At 44.0% G+C, this 22,658-nt stretch overlaps 1 protein-coding gene across 15 annotated transcripts in view; it reads right to left on the reverse strand.

Moving 5' to 3' along the window:
• Window positions 1-22,658, reverse strand: part of DNM1 (dynamin 1) — a 110,078-nt gene that overhangs the window by 65,269 nt on the left and 22,151 nt on the right. For all 15 annotated transcript variants that reach the window (XR_004376143.2, XR_004376141.2, XR_004376142.1 and 12 more), the window contains exons 2-5: window positions 6,852-6,925; window positions 4,373-4,522; window positions 1,897-2,100; window positions 894-992 (exon numbers count right to left, since the gene is read on the reverse strand). Coding sequence is in view for 11 of the 15 variants with exons in the window: in XM_032797882.2 (XP_032653773.1) it covers window positions 894-992; window positions 1,897-2,100; window positions 4,373-4,522; window positions 6,852-6,925 (527 nt within the window). In the remaining 4 variants the exon portion in view is untranslated. The remainder of the gene's footprint in view (window positions 1-893; window positions 993-1,896; window positions 2,101-4,372; window positions 4,523-6,851; window positions 6,926-22,658) is intronic.

Genomic DNA, 22,658 nt, shown 5'->3' on the forward strand with positions numbered 1-22,658 from the left:
TTATTAATTTAGTTTTTCACGGTTTATTTTTAGCAGCTTTTAAGTTTTATGCAGGTATCCAAAATAGAAGTGTTCTCTTTGTGTATATAGAAATGAGTAATGTCTATTATATACATTAGTATATCTACATACAGTAATATATACTGTAATGAGTAATCTCTTTATAATGTTCCCTAGTGTGCTTTAACATAGAACTCATTCAAACAGCACTATGTTAAAGTGCACTAGGGAACCTTTAGTGCACACCAGCAAGGTCTACACAGACCAATTAATGCACAGCATGTTAGTGTGCTTCAGAAGTCACACATTATTGCTTCCTGTAGACCAGCCCTTCAATACAAGTAACCATTTCCGGTGTTTTTCCAGTGGTGTTGGATAAACACCATTTTAATTCTTTTTATCAGGGGTGTTTTATCTGTGTTGACCAGTTATAATGAAAAATCAAAAGCCCTAAATATAAATGTAAAAGAAAAAGAGAGCCCAGATTCTGATATCAGGGAAGGAGGGGTGAGACCCAGGTTGCCATGTCTACAACTTTTCTTCCATAGAAAAAGATATAACACAGAGAACAGGATTCTGCTTTTGGGTTCTGGCTGCCAGGACTGCATACAGGTACAAAGACTCTTGGGAACGGATTCCCTTCAAAGGAGCATGGCACATTTCCCCTTGCAAAGAGGTAGGAAGGTTGGTGGTTCTCTCTTGGAGCTGAGGGACCTCTTTTTCCAGCTTGGACCTGAGGAGCCCAATGATTTAATATCAGGTTTGGGGCAGACAGTCTATCAGAGAGGAGAACACTGTTGTGGCACAGGTTCTGGGGAATGTTGGAGGAAGGGGATGGGACCAGGGGGAAAGAAGGGAGGAGAATGAGGAGGAAATGAAAAGGAGATCCATACCTCTTCGAAGAGGAAGTAACTTGTTTTCTAGCACATCTCGTGCATCGGTTCCTTCATCCATGAGGTCCAGTTTAGTGATGACGCCAATGGTGCGTTGGCCTATGGGGACACAAGCAGACATGATTTAGCTTGAACCAGCAACAGTTCCTGTAAACAATTTGGGCAGAGGCAGCACTGCAAATTACCTGACTGGGTTCCACAAGGGCTCTTGAACTCAGTGCATGGGACGTCCAGCACAGGGTTTGGGAGAGAGGGGACTGGAGCATACCAGTGTAGTGGGAGAGGAGAGAGGGGAGGCTGATTCTGAAATACCCCCATTCTGGGCTACAGCAGAGAGGGGGCTTAGTGAAGATGGCTCTACCTAACAGGCCTATCCCCTCTAGGGAGCAGTTGGGTGACTGAAGGGTGGGAAGCCTTTTTCCTCACTGGAGGGAGAACCACGAACGTCTAGAACAGGGATCGGCCTCAGCAACCTTCGGCACGCAGTCCATCAGGGTAATCCGCTGGCGCGCTGCGAGACATTATGTTTACATTGACCATCCGCAAGCACGGCCCCCCACAGCTCCCAGTGACTGTGGTTCACTGTTCCCAGCCAATGGGAGCTGCAGGGGGGGCTATGCCCACGGACGGTCAATGTAAACAAAATGTCTTGTGGCCCGCCAGAGGATTACCCTGATAGGTCACGTGCCAAAGGTTGCCGACTCCTGTTCTAGAACACCACCCCATGTGGAAGCAACCTCAACAGGATTTGACAGGGTACTGCCATAGGAGTCTGTATGTTGAGCATGTCACTGCCTTGATGATTGGAGGGTGCATGGGTTGAGAACACCACCGTCTCAGGGGGTTGTGTGAACTGGGCAAGAGCTATTTGTGTTGGGAAGACTGTTTCTTGAGCAGTGGAACATGTCATTGGCATACACCATTACTCATGTCTAGGGACAAGGGAGAACCAGATCTAGTGCCAGAAGTGCCATGCTAAAACAAAAACAGAGGCTGGATTTACCTTGGGGGTCAACCTCCTTTGCGATCTTGAGGGCATCAGAGTTGGCGAGATCAGAGTTGGCTGGGGATACAGCCAGGATGAGGCAGTTCTCTTTGGTGACAAATTGCATGATCATTTCCCGGATCTGGAACTCAATGTCAAGTGGCTGGTCCCCCACTGGGACTTTTGTCATCCCCGGTAGGTCCACAAGTGTCAGACTCAGGACTAGACAAGGGAAAGGAGAAGAGTGAGGGTCCTAATAAGGGTAGCTTGTTCTGTTTATGAGAGGCATCTGTAAATTTAAAAGTGGTTACCTACTACATGGATAGGCATGATAGATATATACATATAACTCAGTCAGCAGCACCCAGAGTCTCATGCAGCCCAGAAAAAAGTAAAAAAAAAAAAACTTCCTTTTTGTTAGTGGTGAGAGCAGTGGACTGGGACTCAGGATTCTATACGGTCTGTTCCCACCTCTGCCACTGGCCTGCTGTAACCTTGGGCAAGCCACTTCATCTCTTTCTACCTCAGTTTTGCCATTTATAAAATAGGGATGATGACACTGATCTCCTTTGTAAAGTGCTGTGTGCTACTGATGATGAAAAGTGAATTATAAGGGCTAGATATTATTATTAATAATAATCATATTACTAGAGAACTAGTAGCTATCAGGGCTAGTAGTCAGATCAGGGGACTAGGAGCCAGAAGACTGGGCAATAGTCCTGTCTAGTGGTTAGAGCAGGGGAGTGGGACACAGGACTCCCGAGTTCTAGTCCTGTTTCTGCCACTGACTGTGTGACCCCGGGCAACTTATTTCTTATCTCAAAGCCTCAGTTCCCTATCTGTAAAATAGGGCTAATAACATTGACCAGTCTCTCTCAGTTGTTTTGCAGTTTAAGGAGCTTTGAGATCTCTGAATGGAAGATGCCAGAAAGGGACAAGAGATTATCAATACAAATATTTTACTGTGTATTAATATCTGTTATGCAGCAACTTCTGAGAGACTTTTATTTGCCACATCCTAGTCTCTTCAACCTCCTCCTGCCAAGGCATCTCAGTGTAAAGTGGGAGACCCTTCTTTCAGTATGGCTGATGTCTACACACCATGAGTCATTCCTGCTCAAGTGCCAAACAGTGCAGATATTACTAGAAACTTCAGGAGCATCTCCCCATCTTTGGTGCAGTAAAGAGGTGTTGGGGGAAGAAAGACAGAGATACAATGAAAGAGGGCTGACTTTCAGTGAGCCATTCACTCCATCTCCATTTTGTATGGCAGTAAACAATGCTCATAGGCTCATTATATACAGGAATAGGGCCCATATTATATTATGCCATTGATTTTGGAGGGGGATTCTGCTTAAAAAAAGGCAGTGGTGTGACATGATTCCAGATTTCCTATCAGCTTTTAAATCTGAACAACCACTTGAGCATCATTTGGAAGTGGCAATTCATTGCTGCAGGAGTAGTTAGTCAGGTAAGTGATGTTGACAAAAAGCCAAGCACAAGATGATTAACCAACTATAGGCCATATCCTGCAATCCTTACTCAGGCAAATGTCCAAATATCTATGACCGGAGTTTTGCCTGAATAAGGGCTATGGGACTGAGCCCGTTAAAATTAGGGGCAGAATGCAACAGGTAAGGAACTGGAGCACAAGCAACAAGAGACTCTGTCTTTAAATCAGTGATTCTCCAACCTTTTCCTTCTGTGGAGCACATGGAGAGACCTTCACCATCTCTATTCTGAACACCACACATCCCCTGATCATAGTCTGAGAACAGCTGATTTAAATGTTAAAAGAAAACCCAACAGACGTAATTGTGGAGTAGCACTGGCAGATTATGAAGAGAGAGTTCCCAGCAACCATTTAGGCTTATAGAATTATTTACTATCTCAATCAAGTAGAAAATCTCATCAACTATAAAGTCTTTAGAAAATTCTTAATGGTCATTCAGTCTTTATTTTTTTCTGGATAGGAAGCTAATCTAAACCCATTTCAAATCCCACACCCCTATTCCCCTATATCATAGCATCTCTCCTTTCTACCAGTGGAGTACTGGATGTGGTTCCCTTTGAAGTCTATCAGTGCAGCCCTTGTGAGAACTGGGGGAATCGCTTGAGAGCCATGCAAGGTGCTCCTTTTCCCCTAAGAGCTGAGCATGCTGTCTCCACAGCAATCCCAGTCCTACAAACCTGGCACAGCAGGATCCCATTTGAGTCTGGATCTTGGGTCCAGCATGGGGCAACATAGTGTACTATTGCCAGATAGCTCGGTGAGTTGTCACAATGTGGTCAAAGGGCTAGAGATTGGTTCAGCATGGTCCAGCCTGTTGTGGGGATTTGTGAGCAAAGAATCTGCAAGCTCTCACAGCAGCCATTTCTGTTCTTACTACCTTCATTCCAAGACAGAGCAGCATCAGAGTGCAGAGTCAACCTCACCATTTTGCTCCCCTGTCCCCCCCAAATACTCCAGTCTTGAATGTTGTACAGTACTCACCGTGGGGAGAGTAGACCCGGAGGTTGATGGGGACAGAGGAAATCCCCTTGTTGGAGCCAGTAACCCGGTCTGTCTCAGCCTCGATCTCCAGACGTATTTCTTCAAAGTCGGTGAACTTCCTCCCTTTGCAGTGTAGAAACTCTCCATATTCTAGTCAAACAACACTAGAAAGTTACAGATTGTCCCTGCTGGGCTGGGGAAACCGTCAAAAGGGATAAGCTGTGGCAAAGGTCTCAACCTCTAGTGCCAGGAGGCTAGCAAAGAGGAGGTAACTAAGGTACTACTCTCACTGCCAACAGCTGAGGAAATCCCCTTCAACTCAAGCCAGAGAGCTGCTGATCCTCAGTTCATGTCCCAGCAGGGATAGAGTCCTCCCCTTGACATCCAATTAATGATTCAAGTCTTCCTCTGTTGAAACCAAGGCAGCTAAATACACGCCTGTCTGCAGGGATAAACACCATGCACACACTGCAGTGGAACACAGTGTTTAGTGTTGTGTGATCAGTGTCTAGCACTTTGTTAGAGTGCTGGGGTAAATAATGGTGTCATCCTCTAGTGGCGAGAGGACCAAATTTCTGCTTACCAGTTACCTGAAGAGTAGAACTGCTGCTTTACAGATCTGAGACACACAGGCTGGGATAAGTGTCCCACACTCTCAAGCACTAAGAACTCAATTCTGCCATTGACCCACACCCAGCAGTCCCACTGATTTCAATGAGAATTCTACATAGGGTACATTGGCAGGATCTGGCCCTTAATTACTGGCAGAAGAGATTCTCCTTGTATCTTCACAGTGAAACTTCAGTTCCCACTGTGCCTATCTTAGTTACAGCAGAAGAGACAATTTTAGCTAATGTGCTCCTGATGTAAATAACTAAGCACAAATGTCTTTTTTTTTCCTGTAACTGACACTCTGATGCTTAGTTCTCAACACATTTACATTACATTACAGTAGAACCTCAGAGTTACAACAACACCAGAATTACAAACTGACCAGTCAACCACACACGTCATTTGGAATAGGACATATGCAAGCAGCAGAGACAACAAAAAAAAAAAAGCATGTACAGTACTGTGTTAAATGTAAACTAAAAAAAAAGGCAAGTTTTCAAAAAAAAATTGACAAGGTAAGGAAACTGTTTCTCTGCTTGTTTCATTTAAATTAAGATGGTTAAAAACAGAATTTTTCTTCTGCATAGTTAAAGTTTCAAAGCTATATTAAGTCAATGTTCAGTTATAAACTTTTGAAAAAACAACATAATGTTTTGTTCAGAGTTACAAACATTCAGAGTTATGAACAGCCGCCATTCCTCAGGTTTCGTAACTCTGAGGTTCTACTATAGCAGGGGTCGGCAACCTTTCAGAAGTGTGTGCTGAGTCTTCATTTATTCACTCTGATTAAGGTTCCTTGTTGGTCAGTAATACATTTTAACGTTTTTAAAAGGTCTCTTTCTATAAGTCTATAATATATAACTAAACTATTGTTGCATGTAAAGTAAATAGGTTTTTAAAATGTTTAAGCAGCTTCATTTAAAATTAAATTAAAATGCAGAGCCCCCCCGGACCGGTGGCTAGGACCCAGGCAGTGTGAGTGACACTGAAAATCATCTCGCGTGCTGCCTTAGGTTGCCTAGCCCTGGTCTATAGTTACTAATCCTATGAAAAGCTGACTGCTAAGGTTCTCCAGTCTTATCTAGGTCTCATCCATTCAATAAATCATAGCTCTTCAGTCAAGGGAAAGTCATGAGGAGCTTGATGAAGCCACCTAATAAATTCGGCACAAGCTGATGAGAAGCACTTTGCCCCTGAACATTTAATGCAGCCTAGATTTTAAATAGGTGAAATGAAAGTCCTATTTTTATGGGGACATATTCCAAGTTGCTTTCTCACCTTGAGTAGTACCACTGATTTCAGTGGGACTGCTCTCAGAATAAAGCAGAACTCATGCTGAGTACAGGTATCAAAACCTGGCTCCTAGTGAGTTTAGTGCTGCCAAAAAGTGCCAAACTGACAGCCTTGTAGACTGCTGTCTTTTTTCCCCACAGAACAGAGATAGCACGGCAAGGTTCTGCCATTGAATTTCTATCCCAAGGGGCCTCTTCTAGGAGTAGGGGAGGAATTCATCTCCATGTCCCATTCAGTCCTTGAGCTCTTCTCAGATTGTCAACAAGCTTGCCAATTTTTTGTCAACTGTGGCGGTGGGTTTTGTGATGTGGACATCTGTCCATCGGGAAACAAAGTGAGAACCCCCCCACTTGTTTCACATTGGCCATCCAAAGTGGGTAAGATTTTCAGTATACTTTGATTATATTCCTATAGATTAGCCATGAAATTTATTAGAGGTTGGCAATGAATATTTTTTCTGTCTGCGATAAGGCAATACAGAAAATGTTGGTGTCTGCCGAGAGGGAAGATTATACCTCACCCCATTCCTCTGTGCTATTTGCTGGGTTAGGAGGAGTGGAGATGGCTCACATACCTGTTGTAGAGTTTACCAACTGCAGGACCAGTGGGCGTCTGGTGACAATGCCTGATCCACGGGGCAGGAAGTCCCTAAAATTAAATAGGAAGTTTTTGATGAGCGATGGCTTCCTTCCTTCAACATTTTCATGGCTTTGTTGTCTTTAGAAATTCAGAGATTCTAAAGCAGAGAGTCTTAGACAGAGAAAGAGAGCAACAAAATTTAAGGCACTAGAAAGCAAAACTTCCCTCCCCCAAGGAAAAAGGGTTATGAGGGAGATTTCCAACAGCACCTACAGGATTTAGGAGCACAAGTCCCCCTTGAGTCAATGAGACATGTGCTCCTAAATCTCTTAGGCATTTATGACAAACTCCCTAAAGTTATTCTTAATAAACTGATTTCCACAGAGCTCTACCTCAGCATTAACATCCTCTGCAATACTGGAGAGACCTTTGTCTCCCATGTGAGAATGCTAGGGAACATGGTACTGCTGGTATAAACAGGGCCGGCGCTTCCATTTAGGCGACTTAGGCGATCGCCTAGGGCGCCAGGATTTGTGGGGGCGGCATTTTCCCGCCCTCGGCAGTAATTTGGCGGCGGGGGGTCCTTCCGCGCTTCGGGTCTTTGGCGGCATTTGGCAGCGGGGGGTCCTTCCGCGCTCTGGGTCTTCAGCGGCAATTCTGCAGCGGGTCCTTCACTCACTCCGGGACCCGCCACCGAAGTGCCCCGAAGACTGGGAGCACGGAAAGACCCCCACCTAAGGCGCCAAAAACCCTGGCGCCGCTCCTGGGTATAGCTCAGAATGCTGGAGAGGCCTGCACCACCAACAGCCCTGCTCCAGAATGCTGGGAAGGCCTGTATCCTCCTCCCTACCCGCCCCGTCTCCCTGCAGTGAACGTGCAGTATTTCTGTGTCAATCTAATGAAGCTCCCTATAATCAAGAAGCAGATATCTGGGTTTGGGGAATGAATCCAGGTTTAACCAAAAAAAACAAACAAACTGAAGGGAGTAATCCAAGCAATATCTGCAATGCGGGGTGCCTCCTCAGATGCTATGAGTGCAGCGTTACCCTAAAGAGGGTATGGCTAGTTAGTGAATCACACAAGCCCTGCATTTTGGATTTAGAGGAGAGACTGCATTGCTCAAATATGGATACAATATATGATCCTTCTGGAACAAAATCCATAGCAGCCAAGGGCTTGCCTCCACCCAGGCCTCCTCCTGACTGACTACTCAGAGCCAGAAACTGCTGCCAGGTCATCAGCAACAGCAGCTCCTTCCAAAACCAATTCACTAAATGGTGAAATTATTAGAATACAGGATATTTCAGGGAAGGAAGGAAGCCCATCTATATCCATTTCCTAATGCTGACTTAGCAGCTACAGCCCATGAGCTTTTTTTTTTTCTTTTCTTTTTCATCCAAATGCTTCTCTCTTTTTTTAAAGCTAGGCATACTTATTGCATCCACTGATGACCTTCCTAGTTTATGGACAGATTTTCAAAAGTTCTCAGCCATTTCCATTGCTCTCAGTTGCAGATGCTGGATGCTGAGCACTTCTGAAAATCTGACCATTTTATTTCAGTGCCTGAATGGGGATGGCATTCTTTTGAAAATTGGGCCTCTATTCCATATATATGCTACATTCTTTGTCCAGAAATCCTGCCTAAGTTCTATCAGTTCTAGGCCCCAATTCCCCACCCCCTTAACGCTAGTTTGACAGTAGTGTAACATCACTGACTTCAGCAGAGCTACTCCTGATGTACACTGGCATGGGTGGACAGACCCCAACATTTTAAGTCCTTGTTCTTGTCTTGCTAGTGGAGAGAAGGTTAAGAGAGATGAGATAGTCTTGTGTTTCAGTCCCTTTTTTGCTTCGACAGTTCGGCTGGGAGCAGGAGGTGGATGCTCAAAAATTTCCTACTGATGGGGTGCGCGAACAAAAAAGTTTGGAGATCACTTCTCTACATCATACCAGGCAAAAATCTGTTGTCAATTGTAATGTAATTGTAGTGTAAATCTGGAGTAACACCATGGACGTCAATGTAGTTGCACTAGATTTACACCACTGGAACTGAAAGGAGAAAGTAACCCATTCTCAATATTACAGTCCTTTCAGAAATCTATGTTCACTGAAGTCTTTTTTTCATTTCCCCTTTCCCAAAGAATACAACCCTAGTTTCTCTATTCCACTGGTATTACAGCTAAAACCTTTGAGTCTCTGTATCATTTCTACGTGGCTAGCTACTGCCTCGTCTCCATTTATATAAAACATTGTGGGCAAATTTCCAAATAAAGTCCCACTCTAGTGTTACAATAATTTCCTGTGACATAATTGATGTCAGTATTTATATGTCCCAGAACTGCACTGAGTTGTTCTTTTTAGCTGTGATTGTATCATGAATTAATGATATCATATTACTACATAGTCCTTTCTGCAAAACACTGGTAGAATATATAAGGGCCCGATTCTGCATGTTACCAAGCACCTTGTGCAAGATGTCAAGTGCCTTAAATTCCCATGTAGTAGAGGACGATGTGGGCCCTCAGCACCTTGCAAGATCAGGCCTTAACTGAACAAGATTGCTCTTCATGCTGATCTTTGTGTCTCTCTCTGCCCTGAAGCTTGCTTAGTATTAATACTTTATACGGATATGGTGTGTTTAACCTTATACTCTGCCCTTTGATAGTTTTTCATCCTAAGATCTCATATTGCTTCAAAGTTGTGAATTCAAAAAGCCTAACATTACTCCTGTGGCTCATGTGGCTTATTTGATAGAAGAATTTTGCAGCAGTGCATTCGGGGTGCCAGCCCTTGTGTCCTGTAACTGTGGTCCCCCCTCCACTTTGGCCGGGTTGCCCTAGAGTAATAGAGGTACCGTTGCATTTCCTACTACCCTGGAGGCTAGCTTGATGCCTTCTCAGCTTGGTAAGACCTGCCAGACCATACGCTCCACAGTAGTTCACTGTTGAACCCCGTTCATCCCCACACCAATCCTGAGGTAGGGAGGTAGGATTTTGTGGGGGATTACTCCTGTGAAGTAGGTAAATGTTTCCGCAGTTTTACAGGGAAGGAAACTGAAGAACCTAGAGTTTATAGACTCTAAGGGTATGGCTACACTGGCACTTTACAACACTGCAACTTTTGCGCTCAGGGGTGTGAGAAAACACCCCCCTGAGCGCTGCAAGATACAGCGCTGTAAAGCCTCAGTGTAATCAGTGCCGCAGCGCTGGGAGCGCGGCTCCCAGCGCTGCAAGCTACACCCGTAGAAGATGTGGTTTAGGTGCAGCGCTGGGAGAGCTTTCTCCCAGTGCTGGCGCTCCGACCACACTCACACTTAAAAGCGCTGTCACGGCAGCGCTTTGAAATTTCAAGCGTAGCCATACCCTTAGACTGGAAGGGACCTCAAGAAGTCATCGAGTCCAGTCCCCTGCCCTCATGGCAGGACCAAATACTGTCAAGACCATTCCTGATAGACATTTATCTAACCTACTCTTAATATCTCCAGAGATGGAGATTCCACAATCTCCCTAGGCAGTTTATTCCAATGTTTAACCACCCTGACAGTTAGGAACTTTTTCCTAATGTCCAGCCTAAACCTCCCTTGCTGTAGTTTAAGCCCATTGCTTCTTGTTCTACCCTTAGAGGCTGATGAACAAGTTTTCTCCCACCTCCTTATGACATCCTTTTAGATACCTGAAAACTGCTATCTTGTCCCCTCTCAGTCTTCTCTTTTCCAAACTAAACAAACCCAATTCTTTCAGCCTTCCTTCATAGGTCATATTCTCTAGATCTTTAATCATTCTTGTTGCTCTTCTCTGGACCCTCTTCAATTTCTCCACATCTTTCTTGAAATGCGGTGCCCAGAACTGGTTTATGGTAAAAGGTTTCCAGCTTGGGAGTCTAAAGTTGTCTACACAGGGAAATCTTGTTTCAATGAGATTGTCTAACCTATAAATTTCCCCACATAGACAAGATTTAAGGTTAGTCACCTAAATCAGCAGTCTGACTTTAATCTATTTGCCTGGGTGAAAATTAGCACAATTTGGTCCCTAATACAGAGACAGAAATTTGGGCCCCCACCTCTGTATTATCAGAGAATGTGTGGAGTGTAACCTCCATGGCTCCTATCAACTTTTAACAGGAGTCAGGTGGCTCTAATGCTGCACAGCCCTTTGAAAAAATAGGAAACAGTGTAATGCCAATGAAAACAACTTCATCAAATTTACACCAAAAAAATGAAGGAAGCCCTTCGGTTGGTTGTTTCAGTGATGAATATTATTTCCTCCTTGACTACCAATCTGCTTATTCCCCTCTCTGCTGACTTCTGGACAGATTCCCTCTTCCCACAGTATGCCTGTTTCTTCCCCCTAGTGCTTGTCTTTCCGGCAATACATCAGTGCCTCTCCTGCTTAGGTGGAGCCCATTCCACTGGTGGAACCCTACAGCTAAGGGCTGGTAAATGCTATAGCTAGCTGGCTGCAGGCCAGGCCAGGCGGAAGGCAGGGTGAAGAATGCTTGTCTGCCTCTTGCAGCAAGTTTAATAAACTGCTCCTGTAAATGAAGTACACTGACAGAGGCAGTGCAGCACTGACTACCTGCTTAGTTAGTAGCCTCCTTGAAAGAGGTGTTAGGCCCAGTTAACAGGAAGGGGAAGAACTGTATTAGCACCAATTTTGTTCTCTGCTTTGGAAGAAGGAATGTGAAGTGATTAAATTAAATCAGAGACAGGGAATCAATACAAGAGACAAGGACAATTACATTCCAGATGACTTGGGCAGACAAGAGCAAAAGGGTTAGATAAACTGGTTTATTCTATTCCATGAAGGAAATGTAAGGTAATGAGGCCAGGAGAAAAAAACAGAAGATAGAAAACTATGTCTTCAGTGATAATATGCTACCAAGCTCTGAGCAATGAAATGATGAGGTCATTTCAGGTTCTAAAACAAAGGAGACCCTGGTGTGTTATAAAAGCAGTGTAATCTCTACATCTCATTACACGAAACATTGTACAAAATGTGGTGTCTGAAATATGATATTAAACAGGAAGCTGCTGTCTTGAACACATGACACAAAGTGGAGTGGAGAGAATCTTATATTAACCAAAATTTTTTTTTTATTTAACAGCCCTGACAATAACTTTGAAACTTTCTGACTTCCATGGTTTTTGAATGGGATCTGAATTTTCTCCATCCTACACTGCATCATCAGCTTAGGTTTCCTGCTGGGAAGTATCACTGCCCCCTCCCCAACCCCCACTGAAGGAGACAACAGTCCTATTCACATCATGGAGGTACTGATTTTCCATGTATATTTAACTTGATTATTGGCTCCTACAGTTCCACAGAACGAAGTTTAAGGTACCAGTTTCAGGTAGTCATCTATATCCATATGTTTTATCCAGTTCCATTCAGAGAAATATAGGACTATGGACAACAATATGAGACAATGAAGGAGGAAGCCCTCCTTGCTCATGTGGTGCAAAGTAACAACTAGGGCCATGACCTGAGATAACACTCATTATAATACTTTGCACCTTTCATTATTCTCACAACAACCCTATGATATGAGGCAGATATTGTTTGTCACATTTTACAGAAGGGGAAACTGAGGCAGGAATGCTAACTATCTTTCTCACAGAGGAAATGGATGTGAGTGCTGGGACTATAGCTCAGGAGTTCCTGGTTCCCAGGTCTGCATTTAGATTGTTACATCACCCTTCCTACTGTCATACAGTAGAGCACTGGCTTGTGATGGGCAAATTGGATTAAGTGGCCTAATAGGTCTTGTTCACCTCTAACTTCTATTCCAAGAGAAAAAAGTGTGTTAAAATAGAATTAGGGTGAAGAGTATGAGTATCAGTAATTTAAAAGTGAAAAACATTAGAGGGACATATTAAATAGCCCCACATGAATAATTGCAAACCCATGAAATACAGAGTTAAGGCAACACTTTAAAGAAACATGTTAAGGTATGGAAATGCAATTAAGGCAACCTTAACTCTGCCTTATAGTGATGCCATGCAATAAATACCATTATGATCAAGGTATTTTAGTATTTGTAGGCCCAGATTAAATTAGACTGGTTTCTACAGACATTCCGGTTTTTTAATATATTTTGTTCCTTTTGTAATTTCTATGAAATATATTTGACTATCTAGGGTATAACAACTTGTTACTGAAGTTACCCTAAATCCAGTGTTTAAGACAAGGTGAGGATCCTTAACAAACAGAAATATTTTGAATTTAAGTGTTAAATACTTTGGGATCCTACAGGATGAAAGGGGCTATTGTATTGTTTTATGTAGGAAGGTCTAAGTATATTGTTAATGGTTGCTGTTAAGCAGGTTCTTTGATCTATACACAATTACAGACCTGATTAAAGCTGATGAGTGTGCTAACCACCCCTAATTTGGGCTAAATGGAAGGAGCAGTTAAATGCCCCTTTATGTAGTGACAGCTGGAAACCATGACCCAAGGCAATGGACAGCCCGGCAAGGGGATTGGAAGCTAAGTTATGTGGGTTGAGGGGACACCTGAGTCTGACTGCAAAATGCAAGAGCTAGAGAATTGATTGGTTGTAATTGTGCATATCTGTGTGTGTGTCCCTGGGAAGAAAGGGACAGAAGCAGTGGGGAATGTGACCCTGTAAGGAAGATGAGACACAGAGATGCTTATGGGCACAGTACTCTTTGGAAAGGCACTCTTGGATTTCCGAGCAAGCAAATCTGTCTGCTGTTGTTAAGATTTCAAGAAACAGGACTTTGTGTATGTTCTTTGTAAATAAACAGGATTGCACCAAAGAAATACCCAACTTGTATCATCAGTTTCTCTTCCTAACCGAAACAACTCTGCAAGTCTCTGAATGCTGGCTAACTGCTCAGGCAAAAAGGTTTTTTATTAAGTAAGAGGTGATTATTAAAGCTTTGCATGAGGGAATAAGTACCCTGTTGCCTCAATGATCTGATTCATTGCAGAAGGGGGCACATTGGGTATTTTGTGCTTGGTTCTGAAGCTTTGTTATAAATAGGATATTTTAGAAAAGATACAAAAGAGAGGAAGAGGAATGATAAGGGACTTGGGAAGAAAAAACACATACTTAAGACTGCTACTTCCATTCTTGCTAAAAGTCGATTCATTTGCTGGTCTAGTTGTGTGAACTGAACTGTACTCAGTCAGCAGAGGTTTGGCGACTGTCCATAACATCGGGATTAAATGTCACTGTAACAGATACAATATCTGAAACCAACCACCCTGTGCTCTTGTGACCCTGCCGTTCTGTGTGACGTTGCACTCCATAACGTTTTATGGAAATATGCTTATGAGTGTAAATATGACGTAACTGGAATATGCTTTATGCAAAAGGTCTCTTGTAAGGTATCATTACAAAGTGAAAAGGTATCATAACCCATGAAAGCTTATGCCCAAATAAATCTGTTAGTCTCTAAGGTCCCACAAGCACTCCTTGTTGTTTTTGCTGATACAGACTAACATGGCTTCCACTCTGAAACCCATTACAAAGGTTATAACCTGCCGCATATATTCATCCTATTTGTATGAATCCTTGCATCTGAAGCTAGAAATCTGAAGTATAACTCTGAGGTCCTATTGTAATTATACAAAGTGTGGGCCATTAATGGCGGATTAGAATCTTGATGGCTCCCATTGACTAGGACAATTGGTTGTAAATGGTTTATTTACCTGCAAGCCTTCCTGTATACCTGTGTGCCAGCCCCTGAGTAATGAAGAATGGAGTCTTACAGTGACATGTGACCGTGTCACATAATACTGGAATCCATCTTAAACCTTGTGCTTTTCCATTTAGAAGGAGGGCTGGGGACCCAGAGACACAAAGGATTCCTACCTTGTGCCAAAGCTATAAAAGGGGGTGCAGCAGAACAAAGCAGGTCCCAGTCATGAGAAAGCCCCTGCTTCTCACCTAAGATGCCTGCTGGAACTAACAAGGACTGTGCCAGGGGAAAGGATTGGGCCCAGACTAGGGAGGAGTCTAGTCTGTGAAAGAAGCTTAATGGAACATCTGAGGGTGAGATTTACCTGTGTTCAGTTTCATAATGTATTAGGCTTAGACTTACATGTTTTGTTTTATTTTGCTTGGTAACTTACTTTGTTCTGTCTATTACCTGGAACCACTTAAATCCTACTTTTTATACTTAATAAAATCACTTTTGTTTATTGATAAACCCAGAGTAAGGGTATGTCTACACTACCTGCCGAATCAGCGGGCAGCAATCGATCCAGCTGGGGTCAATTTATCGCATCTAGATAAATCGACCCCCAAGCGCTCTCCTGTCGACTCCTGTACTCCACTGCCATGAGAGAGACAGCAGAGTCGATGGGGGAGCATCAGCAGTTGACTCACCGCAGTGAAGATACTGCGGTGAGTAGGTCTAAGTACATCAACTTCTGCTACGTTATTCACGTAGCTGAAGTTGCGTAACTTGATTGATCCCTCCTGCTTTCTCCCCTACCCCCCGTGTAGACCAGACCTAAGTGAGTAATACCTGGGGGAGCAAACAGCTGTGCATATTTCTGTATCAGTTTTTAATAGAGGGACAATTTATGTGTTTACCCTGTATAAGCTACATACAGAGTAAAACAGATTTGGGGTTTGGATCCCATTGGGAACTGGGTGTCTGGGTGCTGGAGATAGGTGACCTGCTGCACAGTTTTTGGTTAAAGTCTGCAGCTTTGGGGGTGTGGACCAGACCTGGGTCTGTGTTGCAGCAGGCTAGCGTGTCTGGCTCAACAAGACAGGGATCTGGAGTCCCTAGCTGGCAGGAAAAATGGGCTCAGAGGTAATCTCAGCACATCAGGTGACAGTCCCAAGGGGGTCTCTGTGACTGAACTCATCACACTGTGCACTCAGGTACTCTCTTCAAGGCTGTTGGATTAGAAAGAGAAGACAGTCGATGGCTGAACCAATACAGAGGGATACTACAGCTCCCTCCTTAGAATGGAGGAGGATTTGTTGCATTTGACTGTCCCATTTCAACATTTTCTGTCTGTAAGTTGAAACTTACATCTCTGTCAGTTTCCTCCTTCTCAAAGTATGTAGGAGCCATGTCTACTTTTAGCTGCCAGTCACTTAAATAAGGATGTACAGACCTTTGAGGCTTATGAAGGCAGTCTTCCTAAGCCAGTAATACCCAATTTCAGGTTTGCCTACAAAAATACCTGTGGAACAGGACAGAGACACTATCACTGATGAGGCGGGGAGGAAGTGGTCTCAGGGAACTTGACTAGATCACACTGCACATTAGTGGCAGTCAAGAATAGAATCCAAATCTCGCAGAACCCCAGCCAAAGTTGTGGGCTGTCTGGTTTACATCTTCAAAGGGTGATGTGGTAGGTGTAGCACACGATACACGCAGGCACTGTGCACAGCCATCTAACACACTATTTCTTTTTTTTTTAATAACATGAGAAATCACAAACCCATACTAAATAATAAATCCTATAGGCAGTGTCCTGCCTCAGTTTCCCCACCCCTCCAGAGTATTCTTTCGGCTGAGGTCTGAGTCAGCTGGAGCCACCCAGCATCCTTTTCCTGCTGCCGTGCATGACATGTATTCTCATCAGCTCGCTGTTGCTCTGTGACCTGGCTGATTTGTCCTTTCTCCTTTCCTGCCCAAAACTTCCTGTGTGGCTATTTGAGCCTTCCCTCTCTAAGTCCTTTTTAAACTTCTCCTTGGTCACCTCTGTCTCTTCGTCTTGTTGCTGGTAATTTTCTGCTCTCTCCACTTCTACCCTCCCTGCAAATAACTTGAAGGAAGTATCTTTTGGCTTTAGCTAAACTGTTGTCATTCAGGTGTTTCCAGCTGGATAGGCAGCCATTAAATTCAAATGACCCACCATTGTCCCTGGAATGGCAGAGACTGACACAGTTCTGCCTGTCCATGGTGGATGTGAAATTTACATTTAGGTATTAATTGAAACAGCAGTTATCATAATATCAACCAGAATTCTTAAACTGTACAGACAGATTTTCCAAATTGCCACATGAGTAAAACACTCATTCTGATCTGATGGCATATATTATAGGTTCATGGATTAATTATTAACCATTGGAGCAATTTACCTTGGAATGTGGTGGATTCTCCATCACTAGACAAGTTTGAATCAAGATTGTAGGTCTTTCTAAAAGAGATACTTTAGCGCAATCGGAAGTAATGGGTTTGATGCAGTAATCACTAGGTGAACTTCTCTGGCTTGTGTTATGAAGAAGGTCAGAGTAGATGATCATAATGATCCCTCCTGGCCTTAAAATACGTTTATCTAACCAGCTGAAGTAATATCAGGTTGCAAAACAAACTCATTTTCCACCCCAGAGCAGCCTGGCCTCATTACACAGATTTGTACCGAGTATCTGATGTGTTTTAACCCTTTGGTTCTGACACAGGGGCGCCTCCCTAAATTTAAAATGGGTTTGATGTTGCAGAGCTCCAGTAGCACCTTTTGAGCACAGAAAGCTAAGCAAGACAGGAAGCCACAGCCTCATCTCCAGCAGGCTGTCAGCATCTCCCTGCTTCCTTCTCCCCATTCCTACCTTCTCCCCATTCCATGTTGCTACTTCTAGCCAGCATTCCTCTGAATCTACCATCGCTACCAGCCTCAACTGACGAATGCCACTGGAACGTCTCATGCCAGCCAACACAACTCCATATCAGGCAATTCTTCTCAGTTGACTACCACCCATCACTCCTCTTCAGCATCCTGACTCTTCCTCTAACCACCTTCCTGCCTCTCCTGCTGACCCTGTTCTAGGTCCTGCCTTCCCACTTTTCCTCATCTGCGACTGCTTTTTCCCCACAATCCTGTCTTCTGGCTAGGCAGCAAGGCCGGCTCCAGGCACCAGCCCAGCAAGCAGGTGCTTGGGGCAGCCAAGGGGAAGGGGTGGGGGGGCACGTCCAGCTCTTCGGCAGCATTTCGGCGGCAGGTCCTTCACCCCAAGAGGGACCAAGGGACCCGCCACCGAAGTAGAAAGCGGCACAGTGGAGCTGCCGCCAAAATGCCGCCGATCGCGGCTTCCCCCCCCCCCCCGCCCCGCTTGGGGCAGCAAAAACCCTGGAGCTGGCCTTGCTAGCCAGTGCTCGTCCTTCTCCAGTCCCTTAGACTAGTGGCTCTCAACCTATTTACCACTGTGGGCCACACATGCAGCTCTCTCTATGTGTTATATGGGCTGCATCCACACAACACTACATGTATGGCCCTGAGGATGTCACAAGGGTCAGAGCTGTGTGCTGACTGGGCTGTAAGCGGCCCACAGGTTGAGAACCTCTGCCTTAGTGTGTGCAGTGGATCCCTCTGGCTGATGGATTTAACCCTATCACAGCCTATTATAACACATTTCTTATCTGCATAATATGGTACCACTGTTACTTGTATGTGTAATATGGTACTGGCAACACAATTGGATACAACGGGTCTTTATTTCTGTGTACACGTATCGCATTCTATGACACTGGTCACATTCCTGCATACAATGATTCATTATGTCAGAATACTTGAGTGCAAATGGTATTCCAACTCAAGGCAGAGACAATAATTCATGAAAGTCAGAATATACATGACAATGGAAACAAAATTAGACACAATGGGCCTCTTCTTCCACTGCCATGCATCTTGAGTCACCATTTACACCAGCGTAAATTGGGTGTAAAACACTCATTCTGATCTGATGGCATATATTATAGGTTCGTGGATTAATTTACTCAGCCAGAGGTAACCAGAGGTCGGTGGTGCTCCTACCCTGAAGAATACCCTCTATATTAGTAGCTGAGGGGGCTGGCGTGGAGGTGCTATAGCAGCTGTGATGGAACCCAGCTATTCTCCTTATTGGGAACCTAGAGATTCTCCTTGTGTAAATCCAGCCAGCACGTCCAAAACCGACCTTATGATTCTATCATTATAAACTTTTCTGTGATTCCTTTCCCTTCTCACTGTGGCAAATGTGCAGGATATTTGTATCTACAGGAGCTCTATCACCCTTGCTGTCTTCCCATGTCTCTCTCAAATCACGTATATTTCATTTGGAAGAACTATGTACATCAAACAAAGTAAGTAGACACATACAGACTGAATAAGAAGTAGCCATATCTTATTACAAACACACAAATGCAGTACCGCAAAGAAGAAATAACTACATCTGAACTGCACATTTCTTTTGTGATGGGCTATGTCATAAACAGATAGCTAAGGGTTAACGTTTCTTTTACCTGTAAAGGATTAACAAAGGGAACCAAACACCTGACCAGAGGACCAATCAGAAAACCGGATTTTTCAAAATCAGGGAGGGAAGTTTTGGACTGTGAGTCTTTTGTCTGTCTCTCAGCTATGAGAAGCTTCTTTTCTTCTTCTAATCTTCTGTGTCCAACTTGTAAGTACAGGTAGAAAAACAATATAGGCTTTTATGTTGTTTTGGGGGTATTTACATGTGTGTAACTTGCTGGAATGTTTCAAATTGGATATCTTTTTGAATCAGACTGTTTATTCATATTTTCTTATAAGCAATAGCCCTGTATTGTCATCTTGATGCAGAGTTTATATTTTATGTCTTTTTCTTTCTTTTTTATATAAAGTTTTCTTTTTAAAGACTTGTTTGAGTTTTTCTCTCTGGGTAGGTAAGGAACAAGGGGAGGGAATTCTCTTTGTGTTAGATCTACGGAGGGTAAGCTCTGCAGCACCAGGGAGTTGGTGGGAGGGGGAAGAGATAGATCATCTCTGTTTCCTTGTATTTGGGTTTGGTCTCTTTGTGGAATAAAGGAGACATGCTTCTTGGTATTGTGATGTAAAGAGATTGCATCAATACTCTCAGGTTAGCCCAGAGAGGAAAGTCTGGGTGGGAGAGGGAGGAGGAAGGGAAGTGGTTTATTTCCCTTTGTTGGAGACTCAAAGCATCTGAGTCTTGGGGGTTCCCCAGGGAAGGTTTTGGGGGGCTCAAGTGTACCAGGCACTGATTCCTGGTTGGTGGCAGCGAGATAAGATCCAAGCTGGTAATTAAGCTTGAAGGTTCATGCTAAGCACCCAGATTTTGGACGCTAAGGTCCAGATTTGGGAAAGAGGCTTATGATAGGCTATAAATCATTCTTTAGGTTGCCAGTTAAAAGCAAGTGCAGGTCAGCAATGAGCCAAAGCTAACAGGCTGCCAGATGGCCACGTGAAATGTGTTTGGTGGTCTCAGGCTAATTCCCAATGAACAAGTGTCCATGGCACAAGAACTACCGTTATAATTGGCACTAAATGACATTTCTGCTGGCAGCCTCCACAAAAGAGGCCAAGGACTGAACTGACTGAAGAATGAACTCCCCTCCAGACCATAGGAGTTCTCTCTCTCTGTGTTGGGGCTGAAGCCCAATTGTAGGAAAACATGCTCTGTGCTGTACTTTTCTGGGAATGCACAGAGGATGACAGTAACCAGGTTGCCAATCTGTCACCACATACCTGTACTAGTTTCACACAAGAGGCTGGACCTTTTCCCTAGAACAGGCTGAGTGGGCTGTACCTATCATGATTTGACTCAGACACATTATGATGTTTACCTACTACTGTATATTGTTTCTGGATGGCATCTGTACATGTCAATTTCCTCCTTCCTATTTCTGATGTCAAACCTCCAATGTTATAAGGATCTATTTAAAAAACCAACAACGTTGCTTTCTTTCTCCGTGGTGTGGGATATCAGATTTGGGTCTTACCACCTTGACATTGTCCCTTTAAACAAAGCCTCTCATTCTGACCTACCCCAATCAGAAACCTCTGAAGTCAACTACTATGACTTGTTTAAGGCAATTGCAGGCTGCGAGGGGTTAGATAATGAGAGAGAGAGAGAGAGAGAGAGAGAGGTGCCCAGAGTAGTAAATCTTCACATATATACTAGATCAACTGACTATAATGGCATGCTCTTGAAACTCAGTGTGTAAGCTGCAGTTACTGGATTCAGAATGTAGCCTGCGTAGCTGCTCTTAAGCAAAACCATCCAACGCAGAAAAAAGTAAACACGTGGCAATTTTTGCATAAATATATTTGTCTAGAAGCTGCTCATCTCCCCTTCCTGACCCAGCACTCCCACCTCTTCACTTTCCAAGAGTCCTAAATCCTGCTTCTCTGAACTAACAGCTTATCTCTGGCTGCACAGACCAGCTCCCAGGAGCCTTTGCAATCATTTCCTCTCTCTATCACCCACTCTCTGTCCACCTCTCCTTTCTTCGTGTCTCTCTCTCTCAACTCTTTCCTGCCTGTGCCTCTCTACTGGTCATCAGGATAAGGGCCCAGGTTTTCCGTTCACTTGTATTGATGTGAATCCCTGAGCTTGATTTTCCTCCCACACCAGTTTTGCACTGGTCTAACTCCATTGACTTCAGTGGAATCACTCCTGTTTTACACCAGGGAAGAGAATAATCAGACTCACTGGGTTAGATTCAAAGTTGTGCTATGACCCCTTTGCATTAGCCTAACTGGTGCAGGACAGGTGTAAACTCAGTTTAGGGGACCCCTGCCAAGTGCAGAGCTGGCTCCACCAGCTCTGTGCCACCTCAACAGGAGCCATCTCGTGAAGGAGGCCTTCAGGGGCAGTCTAGAGAAAGGCCAGGGCATTCTTATGTCTTAGCCATTCTGCACCCTTGTAGTGGCCCAGGGGAGCCATTGCAGCAGGGGCATAAACTAGCCTGCACCAGGATCTGATCTGACACAGGGATGAATTTGCCCTATTGACTTCAACAGAATTATTCACACTGCTGTAAATCCAGAGTAATTCCACTGAAGTCAAAGATGTTACTCTGGATTTACACTGATACTAACAGCAGAATCAGGCCTCACGGTTCTCAATGACTGGGATGAAGGTAAAGATGGTGCATTACTTACCCATATGCCACTGACACATCCCTGCACAGAGCAAAACCTAAATAAACAAATTATCATAACAACTACTAGGGGGCTGTGCTACACAACATAACGTAGGGACTTCCGATGTGAGGCTTCCATTCTGTCCTTAGCTGATTCTGCATAATATACAAGCTAAAGTCCCTATGCACAGAGAGGTGAGGTAAGGACAAACTCAATGCCTTTACTTGGAATTTCCTTGTTTTGGAGGATTTAAGTTAGATCCTACAAATATACTGGGTGGGAGCTGATATTTATTCTTCGTTTTTCTTTACAGTAGTTGTATGAAAGTTGTTAATAACTGAAAATAGAAAATCAGTGTATGACTACAGTGTCACGTTGCTGCGGCTGTCCATTGACAGCTTTATGGCTTCAGGGAAGGCAAGTGGCTTTTGTGGGGAAAACAAGAACGACAATTATGGGTAAAAAATTGTTAATGACCTTTTGGCAGGTGTGTGAATCTGTCAGTGCACTGAGAAGTGAATCGTTCTGATTACTGTGGGCTCCCTGCTGTTATGCTAGGGCCAGGTGCCTGGGGCCCCAGTCAGTAATGTAGGTAGTACCATAAGTCTGTTTTTCACTCTCCTCTTTCCTCCCATCTAGAAATGGGACTTCCAGTTTCAGAGTTGTCTCCATCTTAAAGGGACCAGCTCCTCAAGGAGACGTGACAGAGAAGAAATTATTGCCATTCAAAGGGAGGTGATCTGTACCTATACAGGCCCCCGGGCCATTCAGCACTAGAACCTTGTGCAGGACCATCCATAGGTCCAGTCTGAAAGAGGCCCTCAGTATTGCAACCTGCATGTGTTAAAAATCGCTAATCAGGCCCTCAAAAAATCATGATATTGGCTTACAAATCTTGTGTTTTACATATTAATAAATGATGGTTCTTTTTGCCTTTTTGTTTGGAGGCCTTTATGGGGCACTCT

Source organism: Chelonoidis abingdonii, chromosome 24 (assembly GCF_003597395.2).
Source record: "Chelonoidis abingdonii isolate Lonesome George chromosome 24, CheloAbing_2.0, whole genome shotgun sequence".
Taxonomy (NCBI): Eukaryota; Metazoa; Chordata; order Testudines; family Testudinidae; genus Chelonoidis; species Chelonoidis abingdonii.